A 19,930-nucleotide genomic window follows, 5' to 3' on the forward strand; every position below is an offset into this window, starting at 1 on the left:
CCAAAGTGGTTTGGGCACGATCCGGAAGTTCCAGATCGGGCCACGAAGTGGTTTGGGGGGTCCATGCACAGCCCTAGTTACAACCCCTTGAAGAAGGCGTAATAAAAAGCAATAGGCCAAAATGTGCTGGGCTTTTCTACAATACATTTGTTTATGGCGTCCTGAGACTTCCCTCTTGGTGTCCAACATGTCTTAAAACATCTGCAAATCACTTTCCTTGGGTTCTAGTGTCAATGTGAAAGGGAGGGAGGGGAAAAACTCTCACACCCTCCTATCTATCTACTTTCCCCTAACCCATGCCTTTCCTAACCCGCATTGAATTAGCCACTTGGAGTTATTTCAAATGCAACAAGGAGAAGAAACCATCGTTTCCCTGCCCGTATTGCCAGGAAAGGGCTGGTCAGTGGTTTGCCATAAATTCAGATGGCTGGACCATTCCCAGCACAGGCAGGAGGTCTACATTTCATCAGGGTGGGGACCCTGCCAGCCCAATCAGGCTCGTGGTGGACGCCATGTCTGCTTTTCCAAATATAGTGAAATATAATTTGTGCCGTTTGTGTCTGTTTGTTTTCCTAACGGACCTAAAAGCAAGAGTTGTTTGGCCGTTTTATATTTGTGCCTTAGTTTGCATCTTGTTCCCCTTTGGCCGTTTGCAAATATCTGCAGATAATTAATGTCTAAAAATATTCTCTGGTTAGAGGATGTTGATCCAAGCTAAACTTGTGGCTAATATCTGAGAGGTAGGTGAGAGAAAGAGTTTGTGTGTCAGAAATTCACATTTATCGGGCTCTTTTAACCTTGCCTTTCTGTTCCAGTTTAACCAGAATCCTCCAAATTCTACTATGCAGCTCATTCTGACTTGTATCTGTATCATATTGTGAGCTTTGTTATTCCCTTTTCACATAAAGGCCCTTTCTACTAGGGCTGTGCTCCGCTTCTCCTCGGACCGGAGAAGCAGAAGCGGATTGGGGTGCTTCGCCTCCCCTTAAGACAGAGGCGAAGAGGATCGGGGAGCAGCGGAGCGTTGCGGAGTGGATCGAGGTGAAGGCAGATCCTTCGCCTCGATCCGGAGCTCTGCAAAAAAGGTAAGGGGGGTTTACTTGGCCCTGCTGCCGCCGCCGCCTGTGCGGCGACAGCGGCAGAGCCAGGTAAGGGGGCAAGGGGGATGGGGGTCTTACCTGCATCCGTCCATGGCCCCGTGGCTGCTTCAACTGAGCCTGAGGACTCAAACAGGAAGACCAGGCCTCGGGCTCAGTTGAAGCAGCCGCGGGGCCGCGGACGGATGTAGGTAAGGGGGAGGGGGGTGGTTACCTGGCCCTGCCACCACCGCCGCCTGTGCGGCGGTGGTGGCAGAGCCAGGTAAGGGGGCAAGGGGGAGGGGGGTCTTACCTGCATCCATCCGCGACCCTGCAGCTGCTTCAACTGAGCCTGAGGACTCAAACAGGAAGACCAGGGTCTTCCTGTTTGAGTCCTTGGGCTCAGTTGAAGCAGCCACAGAGCCGTGGATGGACCCGGCAGGAGAGATGGGGGGTTAGAAGAACAGGGACGGGCATGGCAGATGAGGACAGGGCCTGGCGGATGGGGTGGGGGAGAAGAATGGGGATGGGCATGGTGGACAGGGACAGGGCATTGTGAGCGGGGGAAGGAGGGGTGAGTGAGCGAGCAGGGGGGGCATCAGGCATTGTGGGGGGAATTCAGGGGCAGGGGGAGCGGGGAACCTTATATTTTTATTTTTTAAAAAAACACTTAATGTGCTGCTGGTGCGCTCCTGCACACGCAGCCCCTTTAAGGGAGAAAAAAAATGGTGGATGCGACGGGGCTTCCCTTGGCCCCGTCGCATTTTACATGTGGACGGGGCCTACAGGCCGCGCTACTTCTAGCGCGGCCTGGCCCCTCCTCCCACACGGATTATCAGGTAGGTCTAGCAAGGCCCCGTCTGTGCGATGCACAGAGACCACACTCACAAAAAGGAAACTTGAAACTAGTTTCTCACCTATCCCAAGATTTAAATGCAGCCTAAATGCAACTAACATACTCTGGGGCCAGCTCTGAGCCTGCTCAGGTCTCCGCTCGGCATCGCCACCTCTGCTTCTGACAAAACCAGCCATCGTTGCGCTGCTGCGTTCGTTGGCAAAATAAGCCTTCCTGCCATGGTATGAATGTTTTTGAAAAACAGAGCTCTCTTCAAGATGGTGCTATGTGTGTGTGTGTTTTTTTTAAAAAAATGCTTTTCTTTTTTTAAAGTGAGGCCTTTCTCTCATCTTAATTGCCTCCATGTTCAGGTAGTTTATCTTTAGATGTGGCTCAAACCCACGCCGTCTCTTGTAGTGCAATTAATTCGACGCTCTGTCTGCAATTTCCCCGCCCCCCCCAGTCTGCCTTGAGCAAAGCTTTGTACTTTATAAGACTTCTTGTTTCATAGAGGTGTTGGCCTTCAGCCCATCTCCCATTTGGTTCCACCTGATTGGAAATATATTCATCTGGTATTCATCTGAAGAGAACTCTCCTTCTCTCTCTCTCTCTCTCTCTTTCTCTCACACACCCTAGCACTTTTGCTATTTATTTAACTTTTATTTAACTACAACTTTTATTTATGTGGTTTTACTTTTATTTTATATTTTCACTTTATTATATTCCACACTATTACATCTCACTTTTATTTCATTTCGCTTTTATTTCATTCATCTATTTAACTTTATTTCAATTTTCGCTTTTCTCTCAACAGAGCAATCCTATGCTCCCTGGGACGCTATCCCGGGGACCATGGGATAGTTTGGAAAAACCCTTCCAAGGTTGGAGACAGCGATCTGACCTTGGAAGGGGGGGTTGGAGATTCTTCCCCCTTCCCTTGCAGCCAACACAGAGGGAACCATGCGAGCTGCCTCCCTGAGGTTGGAGAAACGACATCGTAGGAATAGGAAAGAGGGCATTCTGGTGGGCGGGAAGAGGAGGAGACAGGAGAGGCCAGGAGATGAGATTTCCCGAGCCTCCTCTCCTCCCCCTCCAAAGTGTAGTGAAACCCATCAAAGATGGAGACAGGGAGGCCTATGCGGCAGGGTCTTGCTATTTACTGTTTTACTCTGTACAGCACCATGTACATTGATGGTGCTATATATATAAATAAATAATAATAATAATAATGCTCCTGTCCTGCTGGCTTCAACCCAGCAGGACATAGGAATCTCGCAAGCCTATGACTTTGGAGACTTCCAAGTAGCAAGGGTGCAATCGAAAAGGTTGCATCCTTAGTCACGCAACAACTTCTTCTTCTTCTTCTTCTTCTTCTTCTTCTTCTTCTTCTTCTTCTTCTTCTTCTTCTTCTTCTTCTTCTTCTTTAGAATTGCAGAACATTTTAGTGTCATCTTCTCTCTGTAAGCTGGCCAGAAATACAGCAAGTGATACCTTTGGAGCAGCGTGGTTGTGAATCCTACTTTACAAAGGACAGCCCTCTTTTTGATGGGCTGCCCAAGTCTGCTTTAAAGATAACAAAGCATGTGAAGGGAGAGCAGGGTGGCAACCTGAAGTTGCCCATCGTCACCGACTCCATGGACAGCAAACACATACAGGGCACAGTCGTCCCCACTGTGGTGGGATGACCTGTATTGCTATTTTAGGGCATGGCTAGACTAGGGTTTATCCTGGGGATCACCCTGGGATCATCCCTGTGCATTCACATGACACACAGGGGATCCTGGAGACAGGGAGGGATGATCCCTCCATTTCCCCGGGATATGGCCCTACAGTTTAATGCTATTTTTCCTGCTGTCCTGGGCTCCTTGCGAGTTTGTCCCGGCTCCTTGCGAGTAACCGTGAGCAGCTGGGGCATGGGGCACAGAGCTCCTTAAAAAAACTCATGTTTTGAAGTTGAGTGCTCGTGAGCTCCTTCTCCTTTAAAAAACAAAACAAAATGGCGGGCATGATGTCCTCTTTCTCCTAGGACAGCCTTCCTCAACCTGGGGCGCTCCAGATGTGTTGGACTGCATTTCCCAGGCTGGGGCATTCTGGGAGTTGTAGTCCAACACATCTGGAGCCCCCCAGGTTGAGGAAGGCTGTCCTAGGACATCGTGCGCTGCGTGTACACTGAGAGGGAGATCTCGCGATAAGCATATCATGAGATCCTCCCCACTCCGTCACGCTAGATCCATTAGGTCTAGCCATGGCTTCAGTTATAGGCAGAATGTCTAAATATGCATTCGTACATCATCATCATCTTCATCATCATCATCATCATCATCATCATCATCATTACTACATTTTTATACCACCCAACAACCGAAGCTCCCTGGGCAGTTCACAAAAACTAAGTTCACAAAAGCATATGCAAATGTTATGCAAATTGGTGTCCTCTTTTTTGAAACAGTGGTCTGAAAGTGCGAAATGAGGTAAGTTTGAATGGAAATGCAAACGGAATAAATTTTCTTCCCCGTGTATCTTTAACATGCAGAAAGACTAGTAATATGCATGTAATGTTTCCCAGCTCTCTGTTGGTCTCAGGAAGTATTTTCAGAAGCCCAAAGCAAGACGGTGGATGAGTTGAAATGCTTTCCTCGGAATGCACTTCTTGGCAAATCTATGTTAGGAAGATGTGGATGGTGGGCAGGCAGTATAAATGGTCGATCAACAAGGTCTTAGCGCTTTAAGATAAGATTTTCACTTGGTGAAAGAAAGTCAATTGATTGTTTGAATATGAATTTATCAGTTAAATCTCCATGTGCTTGCATATGGAGGAAACACTCTCTTTGATCTTAGATGATATATTTATGTAACACAGCAGGGATGGTCTTAGAACAGGCATTCCCTCCTGTGAGTGAGACAAGAGGGCATGATGCGTTAAAGACAGTGGCCAGCATCTGCAATGGTTACAGTAAGCATGGTTTTAAAGAGTGTGTCGCCCAATGAATCAGAGACACCTTTTTAGCTGCTCTGAAGGGTTTTAGTTGAGAAATCTAAATGCTGGCATTTTGATTTTGAAGCAAAATCAAGCAAGTTTTCTCAATCATTACATGACCCAGCATGGCCATTAAGAGTTGTAGTCAAAAACATCTAGCGGTTGGGCGAGCCTGGTATATACCCGGGGTGTGTGGGATAAAGAATTTCACAACTACTTTTTCAACTCTCTTAAAAATGTCTTGAGCCCAAGAGAGGACAAGGACCAATTTTAGTAGTCAGCCAGGAGAGTCTCAGGAAAAGTCCTTCAGCACATCATCCAAAGAAATCAGTGGTATACTATGATCTGCTATGTCCTCCAGATGTTTTAGACTACATCTCCTCCTCCTCCTTCACCACTGGCTATTCTGACTAGGACAGATGGGCCTTAGAGGTCAACACATCTGCAAGGCCACAAGTTGTAAAGGATTTTGGTCACTGGCCTTTGTTTTACTGGCTGTAGGTTCTAGAAGGAAATGGCACAGCTCAAGCATTGGTCAAGCATTGCCAGCATGTCACTGGTTAGTGGAGGACACTCAGGGTTTGTGATGTCACTGCTGCTGTAGAGACCATGTGTCCAGCCAAAGAAACAATTGGCCCTTTGCTCAGAGCAGCAGAGAAAGCAGAGACAGGAGGCAGCCTTTTAAGTCTGGCAGAATCACCCAGGCCAGTCAACTGAAAGAAGAACATTTCTAGGCATCCGGGCATTCATTGTTCCACTTCCAAGTCACAAAGATGGCTCAGGAAATTGATTGGTTAAACAGCCAAGCGGGCCTGTGCCGCGTCGACTTGTACAAGCACGACGTCCCCAAAGACAAGGACTGTGAAGTGGTTTGCTTTATCGACGTCTCCACCCTGAACCCGAAGGAGAGGGATCAGAATAAAGCCAAGAAAACCACGAGCCAGTCCAGTATCGTTTCGGTTTCCTCCAACGACTTTGACCTGGCCTTGGAGAACCTGGAAGAGAAAGACGTCATTGTCATCAAGGACAATGAACGGAACAATGCCATCAACACGGTCTGCCTTTTCAAGCAAGGCTCCTCCGAGGAAGCCAGCGTGGCGAACTGGCTGAACAACGACCTCCAGAAATACGCCGCCGGATTCAAGCAGGCCCTGTCCAATTTTGAACCTCCCCGTAAACCTAAGCCACCATTGCATTCATTGGTTGCCGACAAGTTGTCCCAGAACGCCAACACTTCTTTCCAGGGTTCGGATGGCAACCTGCTCCTGATTCCTGAGTTTGGTCGGGGTGGCTTAAGACCCTCCTAAACCCTAGACAAACTGTTCCCACCGTGGAGCCCTGAACATGGGGTTCCCCTTGGCAACTCTACTTCTGCCACCAGTTGCGATCTATTTATTTGACTGCACAAGATACAGTAACTCTTGCCTGAATTTCGATTCCTGTTATCTGTAACCAGGAGCTGGAGATTCATAAATAAAACATTCTTGACCCCAGCTTTCTGTAGTTACCTTTCGGGGGCACGTTTTGTACCTACCGGCTTGCATCTTTCAAAGTTGGCTGGTGAGTGTTGATGGTTGGGAGATCTCGGTCGTGTGGCTTCCCCAGTATGAGTGGAAATGGTCAGACCCTAAATAAGAGGCAGGGAACCTATCTGAGCTGAATTCAATTTTGGATGAATTCTCAGGCTGCATTGCCAGAGATGGGCAGAACCAAAGGCAACAAGGCTGTGACCCCAAATGCCAGCCCATATTAGCTTAAACCACTTGCTGCCGGTATTAAGCCTTTGAAGAGGGATCCCAACTTTTTAGAATGGGAAAAATGTGTGCAAAAGCTGGGAAACAATCAAAAATTGGGTGTTGGGTGAAAGGGGTGGGAACAGTGGAAGGGGGTGTGGCCATCTGGGGACCTCCGTGGGCCAGACTGGAATCTCGGGAGGGCCAGGTTTGGCCTACAGGCCTGCAGGTTGTCCACCCCTGCCCTAACTGGAGGAACTGCCCCCCCCCACACACATTTGCCTGTGGCAGTTCAGCCATAGGATTCACCTGAACCTCCTTTCCTCTGACCTCTCCAAAAGGCTGAGATCTTGACCTTCCTTGGGCCCTGATCCCTGGGTCTTTTGCAATATTCCATACTGCTCTGATATAACAGAAGACCAAAGCCACTGGAAGAAACCTGTCATAGGAAGAGTGAATTTTTCATGAGGCTGAAGCTGATTGAATAGAACATCTTTATTTATTTATAACATTTTTATACTGCCCAATAGCAGAAGCTCTCTGGGCAGTTCACAAAACCTCTTTGAGTGTGCATGCCTTTCTTTTAGCCTATCCTCTTTGGTGAAACAGGTTTTTCAGGTTCTTAAAACACTATCCCAGACTGTCTAGCCAGAAACAATACTGGGACAAAAGCAATAAGGAGACAAAAACTGAGCATCCCATGCAATAATCGCTCCTCATTGCAGGAGAAGAACCCATATTTTCTATACCTTATTTTCCTGAAGGATTTGGTTTTTATGCCATCTGCCTTCGATCTCCATTTATTCCACGCTTAATTTGCCCTTCCTGCAACAAGCTCAGGATAGCCTACAGCAGGGGTGGGCAATTTCACCTTGATTCCAAACTCGGCCCCCTGGAGTTATTCACATGACCACGCCCCTTCCCTGGCCACACCCCTTTCCCACATTTTAAAAGGTTGAAGTGCCTTTCCTAAGGCTTAGGGATTGACAAGAAAAGATTTAAGCTAAATATTCAGTTTATGTGTGCGTGTGGGAGTATTTTTTGACCACACAGCTTTTTGCCTAGGGCCCTGCCCACCACTGGAAATGTGACCCCTGAAAGCTTTTCTGAAACTGAATTTGGTCCTCAGAATGAAAAGAGGACCCCTGGCCATGGTGTACATGATTCTGCCCCTACTCATTTTATCTTCACAACAACCCTATGAGGCAGGTAAAGATGAAAGAGAGAGAGAGAGAGAGAGATATTGGCCCAAGGTCACCCAGTGAGCTTCATGGGCAAAGCCAGGATTTGAACTTGGGTCTTGCCAGCCCTACAATGATATAGAATCATAGAACAGTAGAGATGGAAGGGGCCTACAAGGCCATCGAGTCCAACCCCCTGCTCAATGCAGGAATCTACATTAAAGCATTCCTGAGAGATGGCTGTCCAGCTTCCTCTTGAATGCCTCTAGTGTGGGAGAGCTCCCGACCTCCCAAGTGACTGGTTTCATTGTCATCCTGCTCTAACAGGAAGTTTTTCCTGATGTCCAGCTGGAATCTGTCTTCCTGTAACTTGAGCCCATGATTCTGTGTCCTGCACTCTGGGAGGCTCGAGAAGAGATCCTGGCCTTCATCTGTGTGACAACCTTCCAAGTATTTGAAGAGTGCTATTCTGAGTGCTAGCCACTACACCAGACTGGCTGTCTCCAAGGCATTTTGGCTTCATTGAGCAGGCTCTTGCAACCATAACGAACCACCCCTTTAAATCCCACCCACCACCTCACTCTGCAGGGATGATGGACCACCTTCAGCTGAGAGGGAACAAGACAAGATTTCAGAACTGTCGGCACACAGGGCTCCTCCTGTCTGCTGAGAACCACAAGCAACGTGGAATGAAAACCACCATGGGAGGCTCAACTCCTTAAAGGAGCTTCTTGTGTCCAAAAAATAGCCAGGATGCAAGGCATCTGTGGAGCAGGGTGGCTACAGCTTGTGCCGCAGAGGTGGGAAGGAATGTAGAAGCGAGGCGGTGTTCTCTGGTCCGTTTTGTGTAGGGGACAGATGCAGTGGGACGCGCCCCAAAGGATCCTGTCCAGTAACAGAAAACTTTGCCCTCCTCTCTTCGAAGGGTAATGGCGATGCCATATTAGGGAGATAAAAGTGCAAAAGGAAAACCACTGAAAAAGTTAACAGATGTCACGCTTGAAGTTTTATTTCCAGAGCGGCTGCTTTCCTCCTTCTTTCACAGGACTCAGCCACCCCACCGGCCTCCGTAGCCATGAAGCCGGCCCACGACCACAGCCGATCAGACTGGTGGTCTTTCTTCGGCACTGGTGACAAGGCAGCATCCTCCACTGCACCTGAGAGCAGCGGCTTGCTCGGGGGATGCAGGGCACCCCATGTAGCACACACACAGCTCTGCCCTTCTATCACCCACTGCTTTCACCCCAGCATCCTGGGATGGCCACCTCATTTTCCCTAACAGTAGGGCCGGCCCTGCCTAGCTGCTGCTGCTGGTCTCCAGGTTTGAGGAGTTTTTGACAAAGTGCCATCTGATGGTGCCCCCTCTCCCAGGTGGCATTATCTGTTGTGGTAGTCACGGCAGCAGTGGGCTACTGGCCCAATGGGGACTGGCATTTAATTTCCCACAATGCCCTGGAGTGTCACTACTTTGGCGGGCATTGTGGGAAATCAAAATTGTGGGTGGCTTGCACCCAGCTGCCCAGAGCAGTGGGCCCTGGAAGGGCTGAAGGGTGCCAGATGCTAACCTTGCCCTGCCTCCAGGGAAGGGTTCCCGAGGTACCTGGTATGTAGCTGGTTGGCTCAGCCTGCCTCTAAACCATTGCATTACCACCCCCGTCCTCATAACTTCTTGTTGCCCTGGGAAAGAGAAAAGGCACAGCCAGCCTGAGAGCAAATGGTGGGCTGGCCGTCCTTGTGAGGGCTGGCCCAGGGTGGCATTGGTAGAGGAACGTGTGGCTATAAACAAGCACTAGGCAAAGGGTGCCGAGGAGGTGGGGGGAGGTGGTGCTTGAGAGGCGCAGGCTGGAATACCCTGCGAGGGGCCGTCGCTCAGTGGTAGAGCCCCCACTCTGCATGCAAAAGGTCCTGGGTTCAATCCCAGTAGGGTGGATAGAACTCGTGCCTGAGACCTTGGAGTCCCATTGCTACAGTCAGTGTTGATCATATTGGGTTAGATCAGTGGTTCCCAAACTTTTTCAGGTCACCGCCCCCTTGGTTCCACAAACTCATGCCCAGTGCCCCCTACCCTACACTATAAAAATCATTATTCAGAATAGCAGTTTTCAACGACCCACTAAGGAAGATAATAACAACAAAATTCAAAACAGTAACAATGAATTGAATATTTATTCAAACTCCGAAGCACTTGTCACAGGCTTGCCAAGGGAGGGAGGGAAAAGAGAGCAAACGCCTCTGTTTTGCAGCCGGCGTGGCAGGGCACACCGAGCAGGGTATGTCTCTTCATTAGCGTTTTGGTGCTTTTGAAATATTTCAATTCACCGTTAAAAGGACTCTTCTTAAATGGTATTAATACATGTGTGGATTCTTCCCCTGTATGGCTTGGGACCAAACTACCTTCTCCCATAAAAATGTCCCTGGGTTTAAAGACCTGCTGGAGAGGCGCTTCTCGGAAAAAAACACCTCGAGCACCCCCCTGCTGTCCCCTTGCCTCTTAGTGCCCCCCTGTGCAATCCCACCGCCCCCAAGGGTGCAGTACCGCCCACTTTGGGAACCACTGGGTTAGATGGACCCAATGTTCTGACTCAGGAAAAGGCAGCTTCTAAGGCTCCTAAAGATGTGGGGTAACAACTAGGAACGGGCAAACTCACCCGCTCCAATTTGTTGGATTCTCACCCTGCCGCTGCTGCCTGCTCCTGCTCGTTGGGCCATGTGAGCTTCTTTTGAGGCTCAGTGAGGACCGATGGGCGCTCGGCAGCTGTACTGCCCTTGCTCTGGAAATTATGCATTTCCCCCTATTTATGCAATGGGAAATTATGTAATTTCTGGAGCGTCCATTGTGGTGCACAGTGGAGGCTCTGGACGAGGGCGGGTGTCTGCTGAGTGCTCCTTGAGTCTTATGGGTGCTCAGAGCATGTCCACAAATGTGCCACAGGTGCCTGACTGAGTCCAGGGGCCGGACACAGGGGAGTCCGTCGGATTTCTGGACTCAGCTGGGCGTTTGCGACCTCCCCTGTCATAATAATACAATTCCATCGAAAAAGTCCCACTTGTTTCCATTCCTACTGGTTAACCACAGCTCCTAACATGCATCTGGGATTGAAGAACTAGCCAGCATTTGGGTTATTTAGTGTGCTTTCAGAAATAGACTCGAAATGTCTCGAAATTCCAAGAGTGGGTGAATTCTCAAATTTTTACATGTAGTTCTGAAATTTGAACTCAGAATTTGCCGCATGCTGGAGCTGAAATTTGGCCGCAACATCCAAAACACACCAATTTGCATTGGATGAATGAAGTGAAGGTAACATTGACTACATTCTGTGACAAATCAGCTGTGAGTTACTGATTGCTACTGCAGGTCTTGTGCCAAATATTATCAATGCTGGCTGTTACATGCCAGGTCCCATCCAATTCAGATTGCTCTGGCATGCCAGCTGTTGGCAATTACTATTAAATGTTGGCTGGTGTTACATGACATCTGTCAAATAGAGTCTAACACTGACGGCTACAACTCAGGCCCTGACAAATTCTAATTACTATTGTAAGCCAGCTGTCCAACATTGTCCAATGGTAACTGCTACTAAAGAATATTTGCATGTCAAATGCTGAAGATCAAATATCCACCCAACGTTTGATAGATATATGCATGCAAGTCCAGAGAATATCTGTGGTCAAAATTGACAGAGGGTGATGATTTGGAGAGGATTTCTCGGTATGCAGGGTGAATTACTTTCACTTCTAATGTGGTATCAGAGCAAGTAGTGAGGAGAGTGACATGGATTCCATGGCAGCCAATTGTGCCCAGACTAAAGGCACAATCCTATGATGATAGTCAGTAGCCTCCAAAGCTGTAGGCTGCTGAATATCCTAATGCTGAACAGATGGAGCACAGAAGTGATCCTTGCCTCTGTGCTCTGGCCATTCTCCATTTTTGCTAGAGGGGCAATTTCGCCTGTCTAGCCATGGCACTTTGAAGCAGGAGGGAAGAAGGCTGGAGCAAGCATAGGAAGCTGCATAGAGCAGCTGCCCTGGTCTCCTCTCTTCCCTGCTCCAGGGACCACCCTCTTCCCCCCATCTCTGCGCTCAGGTTTCTGAGTGTGGAGAGAGTAGCCAGCATGGTTCTCTCCATGCCAGCTAGGAGGGGGAGGGGGAGTGCATAGGGAGTGCTGCTTACTGGCTTAAAGGTCAGAACCCTGTCTCTAACCTCGGAGCCAGTAAACCGAACAGTTTTATGGCCTCACAGATACTGTTTAGGAGCTATAGGATTGGATTCTCCATTAGTTGAACTTAGTTCCCATTGAAAGCAGTGGGATTTAAGTCATGATGAACTTCTCTGATTGATTTCAAGGACCTAAATTCAAATAGCTTAGGTTGGGATTAGGGATAGGGAAGACATTTATTTGTTTGGCTTCCTAATGAGAAGTTAACTAATTTCACACTTTCAAACCAACATGCAAACTGAAACCCAGTTAACCTTTGAAATCCACCCTTCACAGAATTTTGCAATGGATTTCTCCAAAATGTGTACAAACGTGTGTATATTAGTGAAAATAACATTCAACATACATTTTATTTGGAAAATTGCTGGCAAAATTGTGTATATTCAGCAAAATATGCATACAACTATGCATGTATTAGGAGAAATGGACAAAAAAAGTGTAGACATTTTCATGCAAACTTTTAATAGAAGCCCTCAAAGTTCAAGATGATCTCAATGTAAAATTGAAAAAAAAAACCACCTCTCAAAGTACTTAAGAGATTAGAAAAAATGAAAAATGGAGAGAAACCAAAATGGACAGCTGTGTCCATTCCTACTCTGGATCCAACCCAAAGAGTCTAACATTTTGATCTGTGGACCATTGGCAGTTTCCAAGATGACAGGAAACAGTGATGGATGCTAAATTAAAACTAATTTCATCCTAGTTTGAAAACAAGAAACCCTGGACTTGAGATGTCACTGCACTGCAAAGATCCATACCAGAGGGGAAAAACCCAGGGAAATAGAATAGCGGTGTTATTTAGGAACACTACGCTACTAGAATGGCAAAGACATGGAATGCCCAGACCAAAACTGAAAGCATACACTCAAAAAACCATTGATGGTTTTTAGCTATTGAGCTAGGATAAGAATGTGTGGGGATTTTCTTTCAGTTTGGTTTTCATAAGAATGTACCCACATTTGCAAACTCCCCCTTATTCTGGACAAAAATGACTTTGGAAGGTGGGAGAAATCAGAACTGACAGATTTGTCCATCCAGGCCCAAGGCTTTGACTGCTTAGCCCTTAAAAGTCTGGTCTTGAATTTATTTATTTTATTTATTTATTACATTTATATACCGCCCCCATAGACAGGGCTCTCTGGGCGGTTTACAGAAATTCTAAAATTAAGATAAAAACAAGTATACAAAATTTAAAATTCTAAAACACTAAAACACAGAACATACACACATAAAGCATTAAAAACCGTTAAAAAACTAAACATGTGGGTGATTAAGAATCCCTGTGTCACCACCTCTTCTTTCTAACAGGCTCCTCGTCTTTAACAACCACAGGGCAGGCAGGCAGAACATGGCCCATTTCATGCTGGGAATAGCTGAACTGGTTGAATTTGGCTGGTGCGGAAGGATGAGAATTTAGTTTCAAATCAATTTTTGATCAGAATTGGCCAACATTCACAAAGTTCTTCATATTCGGGTGAGAAAGAACGTGAACTTTAAAAAAAAGAAAAAAGGAGGGGGGAATCAAATATGAGAGAAAGAGAAACTGACATATTCGCCCATCCCTGAACTAGGCAGAATTCAGCTTCCAATCTATTCTGTTAGCTATATTTTATGAAATAGGAACATCGGAAAATGCCTTATACTGAGTCAGTCCCTGGGTGCATCTAACCCAGTACTGGCAACACTGACTGGCAGCAGCGTCTCTCCAGGGTTTCAGGTGGGATTCCTTTCCTCACCCTACCCAGAGAACCTGGGGCCTTTTGCATGCAATGCAAGTGCTCTAGCACACTGAGCTATGGCCCCTCCCTATGAGCTGCCTCTGGGTGAATCATCAGACTAAATAAATCTAGAGCTGAGCCTGCTAACTGGAAAGAAGTGGGAAATGTTCCAAGAATCCTCCTACCAGAACAACAACCCAGAGAGAACACCCCTGATAAAAAGGTGTCTTTCTTTTTCTCTTTTTCTCTTCTTTTTTTAAGCAACACCAACACAGACATCACATATAATACATACAAACAAAGTTATACATGAACCAATTACAATCAAAACATTTAAGGGTAAGGTTAAAGTACATTTTTAGCCCTCTTCATGCCAAAAAAATGCCCACTAATTTCTTAATTACCATTTATATGTCAATCAAATTCAGTTCTTTCTTATGATTTATCTGAGGCCACAGCTAGACCTAAGGTTTATCCTGGGATAGGGTGACCAACTGTCAGGATTTCCCCGGATTTGTCCTGGTTTTTGTTCTTTCCATGGTGTCAGGGGGGATTTTCTATAATTTTCAATAATGTCCTGGAATGACACACCTTCCCCTTTAAGGCTTCCATTAGCATGGCAGGAGGGAATGACATGCTTTCTTGAGGCACATCATTCCCCCACCCCGAGCTCCAATTGAGGTCTTAAAGGGGAAAGTGGGTCACTCGTGGACATTATAGAAAAGGCCCCCATTGGAGTGGATGGTGGTGGTGCAGAATGAAATCCTTTCCCCTCCTCCACTCCAATCGGGTTCTTTAAGGTGGCGGGGGAATAACGTATTTTCTGCAGGACTCAGAAAGCTGCTTCCCCACACACACACTAGGAGTCCTCTTTTTTGGTTTCCCAAATATGGTCACCCTATTAAATGTGTGCTGTAAAATCAGACATGTGACCAAGGCTATGTTTGGGTGGGCACAACCCCTTGGTACTGGACATGCCCCCTTGGGGGCGACCATGTTGTCCTCCTTTTTGGTTTCCAAAATATGGTCACCCTATCCTGGGATCATCCCGGGTTTGCCCCTGCCTGAGCACTGGATCCCCTGTGTGTCACCTAGATGAACAGGTTTGACCTCTGGTTGATCCAGGGATAAACCTTAGGTCTAGCTATGGCCTTAGTCTCATCCATTGGATTCACAGAGTTGTACTTCATTTCTCTCTAATTCCTCCTTCTTTCCCCATCTTAATACTAAAATCCACAAACAAACACATCATTTCTCTGCCTCTTTCAGATGTTCTATCAAAGGTTTCCATTCCAGCATAAACATAGTTGTTGACCTTTCTCTCATTATCGCTGTAAGTTTTGCCATCTCTGCAAAAGGAATCCAATGGAATGAAATGGAGGCTTGGTTTTTGTCCTGTTCATGTCTAGGAGAACTCTGCTCCTTATCATTACATGGGAACCCGCCAATCTTGGGAAGGTTGACTGTAATTTTAAAGACTCTGATTTAATTGGTTGATGTTAATCTGTCTGGCCAGCTGCCATTCAAACTAACCCTGTCCTATCTCTTGTCTGAAGTGTGATCTTAAAGGAGAGACACGTAGGTGTGGGTTTTTATCAGGATTTCTGCAAAAGAGAGAAATTGGGCAGGAGCACAGAGTTCTAAAGAGTTGCCTTTGGTGGAATGCAGGAGTGAACATGCCAAATAATCTTAATAATTGGTTGCAGAGACCTTGAGAGCTCCATTTAAAAAAAGCAAAACACTTTCCCCCCAGTGGGCTACCTGAACCTGATGCTTTGCCTATGTGTGATAGTCTAATAATATAACTGATATAATTTTCAGCAGGGCTGGCTTGCCCAGCAAGACCTGCCTCTCTCTCAGGAAGTATTTGTTTACACAAAGGGCTGGGCCTGCAGAGCCTTTGAAAATGTCCTGTGGGAGAGATAATTTTCAAGGCGAAAAATCCCCTGACGTGGATCCAAGACTTTCCCAAAACATCTGGAAGACTCCTGGACATTTCTTGTAGGGAAAAGAACAGGAAATCACATGGAATAACTGAAATCATAGGTTGTTGTGTGCTTTGTTACTCTCGGCTCTAGGAGTTCAACCGGGCAAGCAAAAACCAACAAAGGTGGCTGTCCCGGAAGTATTGAATGGGTGGTAATGGGTGAACTCCCCTTGGCTGGATGGGGAACTGGGATCAATAAACTGACCTATTTTCAAAATCGTCGGGAATAATCTTTCTTCCTATCACTAAGGCCTCAACTAGACCTATCTGGTCTAGCGCAATGGAGGGCTGAGAATCTCACTATATTTTTATTGTGAGATCTCCCCCTCTGTTTACACATGGCGCACGACGACCTCGGAGGGAGAGGACGTCGCACCCGCCATATTTTTTTAAAAACAAAAACAAAAACAGAAGAAGTCCACGAGTGCTTGTGTGCTCAAAGGTTTGTTGGTTTGTTGGTTTTTAAAAATATATAATTTCCCCGCTACCCCACCCCACCCCGCTATGGGTGTAGAGCTCCTGAGGAGCTCTGTGGCCCGTGCGTGGTTCCCGGCTCGTCACAAGTAGCCGCGAGGAGCTGGGACAAACTGCCATGCCTGGCCCCAAGTTCCACGGTCTCAGGATCAGACGGGACCACAGAAAAACCAGGCTGCAAGGGTAGGGCAAAATCCCAGGGAAATGGAGGGATCATCCCTCCCTGCTCCCGGGATCCCCTGTGCGTCACGTGGACACACAGGGATGATCCCAGGGCAACCCCTGGGATAAGCCCTCGTCTAGCTATGCCTAACACTCCAAGCCCTCCTGTGATATTCAGGCCAGATCCACACCAAGCAGGATATGGCACTTTGAAAACATTTTGAAAACTTTCTATGGAGTGTGTCCTGGGCCACAACCGTTGTCACTACTGTTATAAACCGTTTTAAACCAGTAGTGTAGATCCTGCCTCAATCTCTGCTGATGACATTGTTGGGCACTCAATATCTCTTCCATGACTCTTGGGTGGCCATGTGTCCTACTTTACCAAGGACCATTGCCTGTTTGAAGAACAGTCACAGTCTTCTGAGGACTGGAGGGATATCCAGCTCAAAGCTTGCTTTAAGATAGAAAAACATAAAAAGTGCAGGAGGCTTGAAGTTGCCCATCCACGGTTAGCACCTGGACAGAAGACTGAGCAGGCAGGCAGGTAAGCTGGTTACAGTTTTCCCCATGAGAATAACATATTCGATTTCTATTTAAATGATAGGCATTATTCTAAGTTTGCACTCATGTGCATATTGAAAAATTATGCAAATCCCTGTGCATTTTTGGCCCTCTGTGTGTGTGTGTGTGTGTGTGTGTGTGTGTGTGTGTGATTCTAGCCATATAAATTAGCATCTGCAATCATTATGCAACTCTGCGTCAGAAGACTATAGATGATTCATGTGTGCCGCTAGGGCTAGTTCTGCTGTCCAGGTGCTAACTATGGATGGACATGTCCAGTGGAGACTGGTCAATGGATTACTGAATCCACTCTGGGTTTCAGATTTATTTATTTATTTATTTATTTATTTATTTATTTATTTATTTTATTTATTTATTTATTTATTTATTTATTACATTTTTATACCACCCAATAGCCGAAGCTCTCTGGGCGCTTCACAAAAATTAAAACCATCATAAAACAACCAACAAGTTAAAAATACAAATACAAAATACAATATAAAAAGCACAACCAGGATAAAACCACGCAGCACAATTGATATAAGGTTGAAATACAGAGTTAAAACAGTATAATTTAAATTTGAGTTAAAATTAAGTGTTAAAATACTGAGTGAATAAAAAGGTCTTCAGCTGGTGACGAAAGGAGTACAGTGTAGGCGCCAGGCGGACCTCTCTGGGGAGCTCGTTCCACAACCGGGGTGCCACAGCGGAGAAAGCCCTCCTCCTAGTAGCCACCAGCCTCACTTCCATTGGCAGGGGCTCACGGAGAAGGGCCCCTGTAGATGATCTTAAGGTCCGGGCAGGTACATATGGGAGGAGGCGTTCCTTCAAATAACCTGGCCCCAAACCGTTTAGGGCTTTAAATGTCAATACCAGCACTTTGAATCGGGCCCGGACCTGGACTGGCAGCCAATGAAGTTGTAAAAGGACTGGCGTAATGTTCCTGTTAGTAAACGGGCTGCCCTGTTTTGTACCAGCTGAAGCTTCCGGACCGTTTTCAAAGGCAGCCCCACGTATAACGCATTGCAGTAATCCAAACGAGAGGTTATCAGAGTATGGATAACTGTAGCTAGGCTATCACTGTCCAGATAAGGGCGCAGTTGGTATATCAGCCTAAGCTGATAAAAGGTGCTCTTTGCCACTGAGTTCACCTGTGCCTCAAGTGACAGTTCTGGATCGAAGAGCACCCCCAAACTACGGACCTGATCCTTTAGGGAGAGTGCAACCCTGTCCAGGACAGGGCAAACATCACCTCGCCGGACAAATGAACCACCCGTTCAGTTATAGCTCTACAGGAGCTATTAAAGTCAGGTGCATCACACATTGAATAGCTCCTTATAGTTCTGACTAGATTCACCACCCCATTCACATGGGAGCCACTATGTGCATCACACATTGAATAGCTCCTTTAGAGTTCTGACATCATCATCCCTGCTAATCAAAACACCCCAGTGGTTTGTCCCTGAGATCCTAGCTCCACTATGCCACCGCACCATATGGCTGGGATGGAGGCCTTAATCTAATTACCATAAACAACACTTACCAATTTTGTCACCACATTCCAAATTTTATATTAATTGCTGTCAGACCCATTGCTTCCCCTGCCCCACCAAGGAGAGGGGGAATGTATGAATTTCTTGTCCATCTAAACCTGACTCTGCATCAAAGTGTCCACGATGATGAGGAAGACATGGCATGCTCCTTGCAAAATGTCTCATATTTGCTTACGGACATGCATTGCGCAATTTGTGACACTGGAGTCATTCTGAGAGCAGTTCCCTCTTTGGCAGCTTGTTGTAAATATGTCGAATGCTGTTGTAGCAATTGCTACGGGAGCGAAGGTCTGTTCCAAATGATCGTCTCTTTATTCCTATCCCAACCCCATAGGTCCACTGGGAGTCTCATTTTGAGACATTGGCTTGGCAACAGACTAAAAATAAAACACTCCAACCTGATTATGAGCTGCCTGGAATATTCCACAATGCAAGGATGTTAAAACAACCAAAGAAAGGAAGGCGGAAAAGGAAAGAGAAGAGGTTCAACAACCCAGCCACAGTGATAGAAATGGCATATATCACTGGCTGATTCAAAAGGCTGTATCCTAAGAATGTGAGAATTATTAATCTGCTAGTTCCGCAAAAGTCTGCCTCTAGCAATGGCTGTCTAGATGTCTCTGGGTGCCCACGAAGAGGACATCATGGTGATCACCTCCCCTACTTTTCATCTCGGCATCTGGCAATTGTAGTGCTTTACCAAAATCTGCCCTCCAATCTGCCCTAAAGAAGAAGAGCCCATGTTCAACTCTTGGCATTTCCAGGTTGTCGTCATTGTTTCAGAAAGGATCGGGTCACGTGGAAGGCCTGATCCCGGGATTCTGGAGAGCTGCTGCAAGTCAGACTGGCCGATACTGGTTGAGGTCTGACCTGGTAAAAGGCAGCTTTCTAGTTTTAGGGCCAGCCCAAGACATTTTGCTGCCTGACTTGAAAAACACGACACTGCTCCTTCCCATACAATGTATGAACGTTGACTGGGCTGGTTATCGAATTTGTCTTTAATGCTGACCAATGCTGTCTCCAGGTTTTGGAGGAGCCTTGGACACGGCACCTTCAATGGTCCTTCTCCTTCATTGCATCTACCTTCTCATCAGCATTGTTGTTGTCTGCTGCTGTTATTATTACTATTATTACATTTATATCCCGCCTTTCTCCTCCAAGGAATTTATTTATTTATTTATTTATTACATTTCTATACCGCCCAATAGCCGGAGCTCTCTGGGCAGTTCACAAAAATTAAAAACATTCAAAGTATAAAACAACGGTATAAAGCCATAATATAAAATACAATATAAAAGCTCAACCAGATAAAAACAGCAGCAACGCAAAATTACAAATTTTAAACACCAAGTTAAAAATTATTTATAGACTTAAAATGCTGGGAGAATAAAAAGGTCTTCACCTGGCGTCTAAAAACATATAATGTAGGTGCCAAGCGAACCTCCTTAGGGAG

At 46.4% G+C, this 19,930-nt stretch overlaps 1 protein-coding gene across 1 annotated transcript in view; it reads left to right on the forward strand.

Moving 5' to 3' along the window:
* The first annotated feature begins 5,661 nt into the window (after positions 1 to 5,661).
* LOC134408950 (uncharacterized) overlaps positions 5,662 to 19,930 on the forward strand; it is a 71,644-nt gene continuing 57,375 nt past the window's right edge. The window contains exon 1 of the mRNA XM_063141469.1: positions 5,662 to 6,169. Within this exon, the coding sequence (XP_062997539.1) occupies positions 5,662 to 6,169 (508 nt within the window). The remainder of the gene's footprint in view (positions 6,170 to 19,930) is intronic.

Source organism: Elgaria multicarinata, chromosome 14, assembly GCF_023053635.1.
Source record: "Elgaria multicarinata webbii isolate HBS135686 ecotype San Diego chromosome 14, rElgMul1.1.pri, whole genome shotgun sequence".
Taxonomy (NCBI): domain Eukaryota; kingdom Metazoa; phylum Chordata; class Lepidosauria; order Squamata; family Anguidae; genus Elgaria; species Elgaria multicarinata.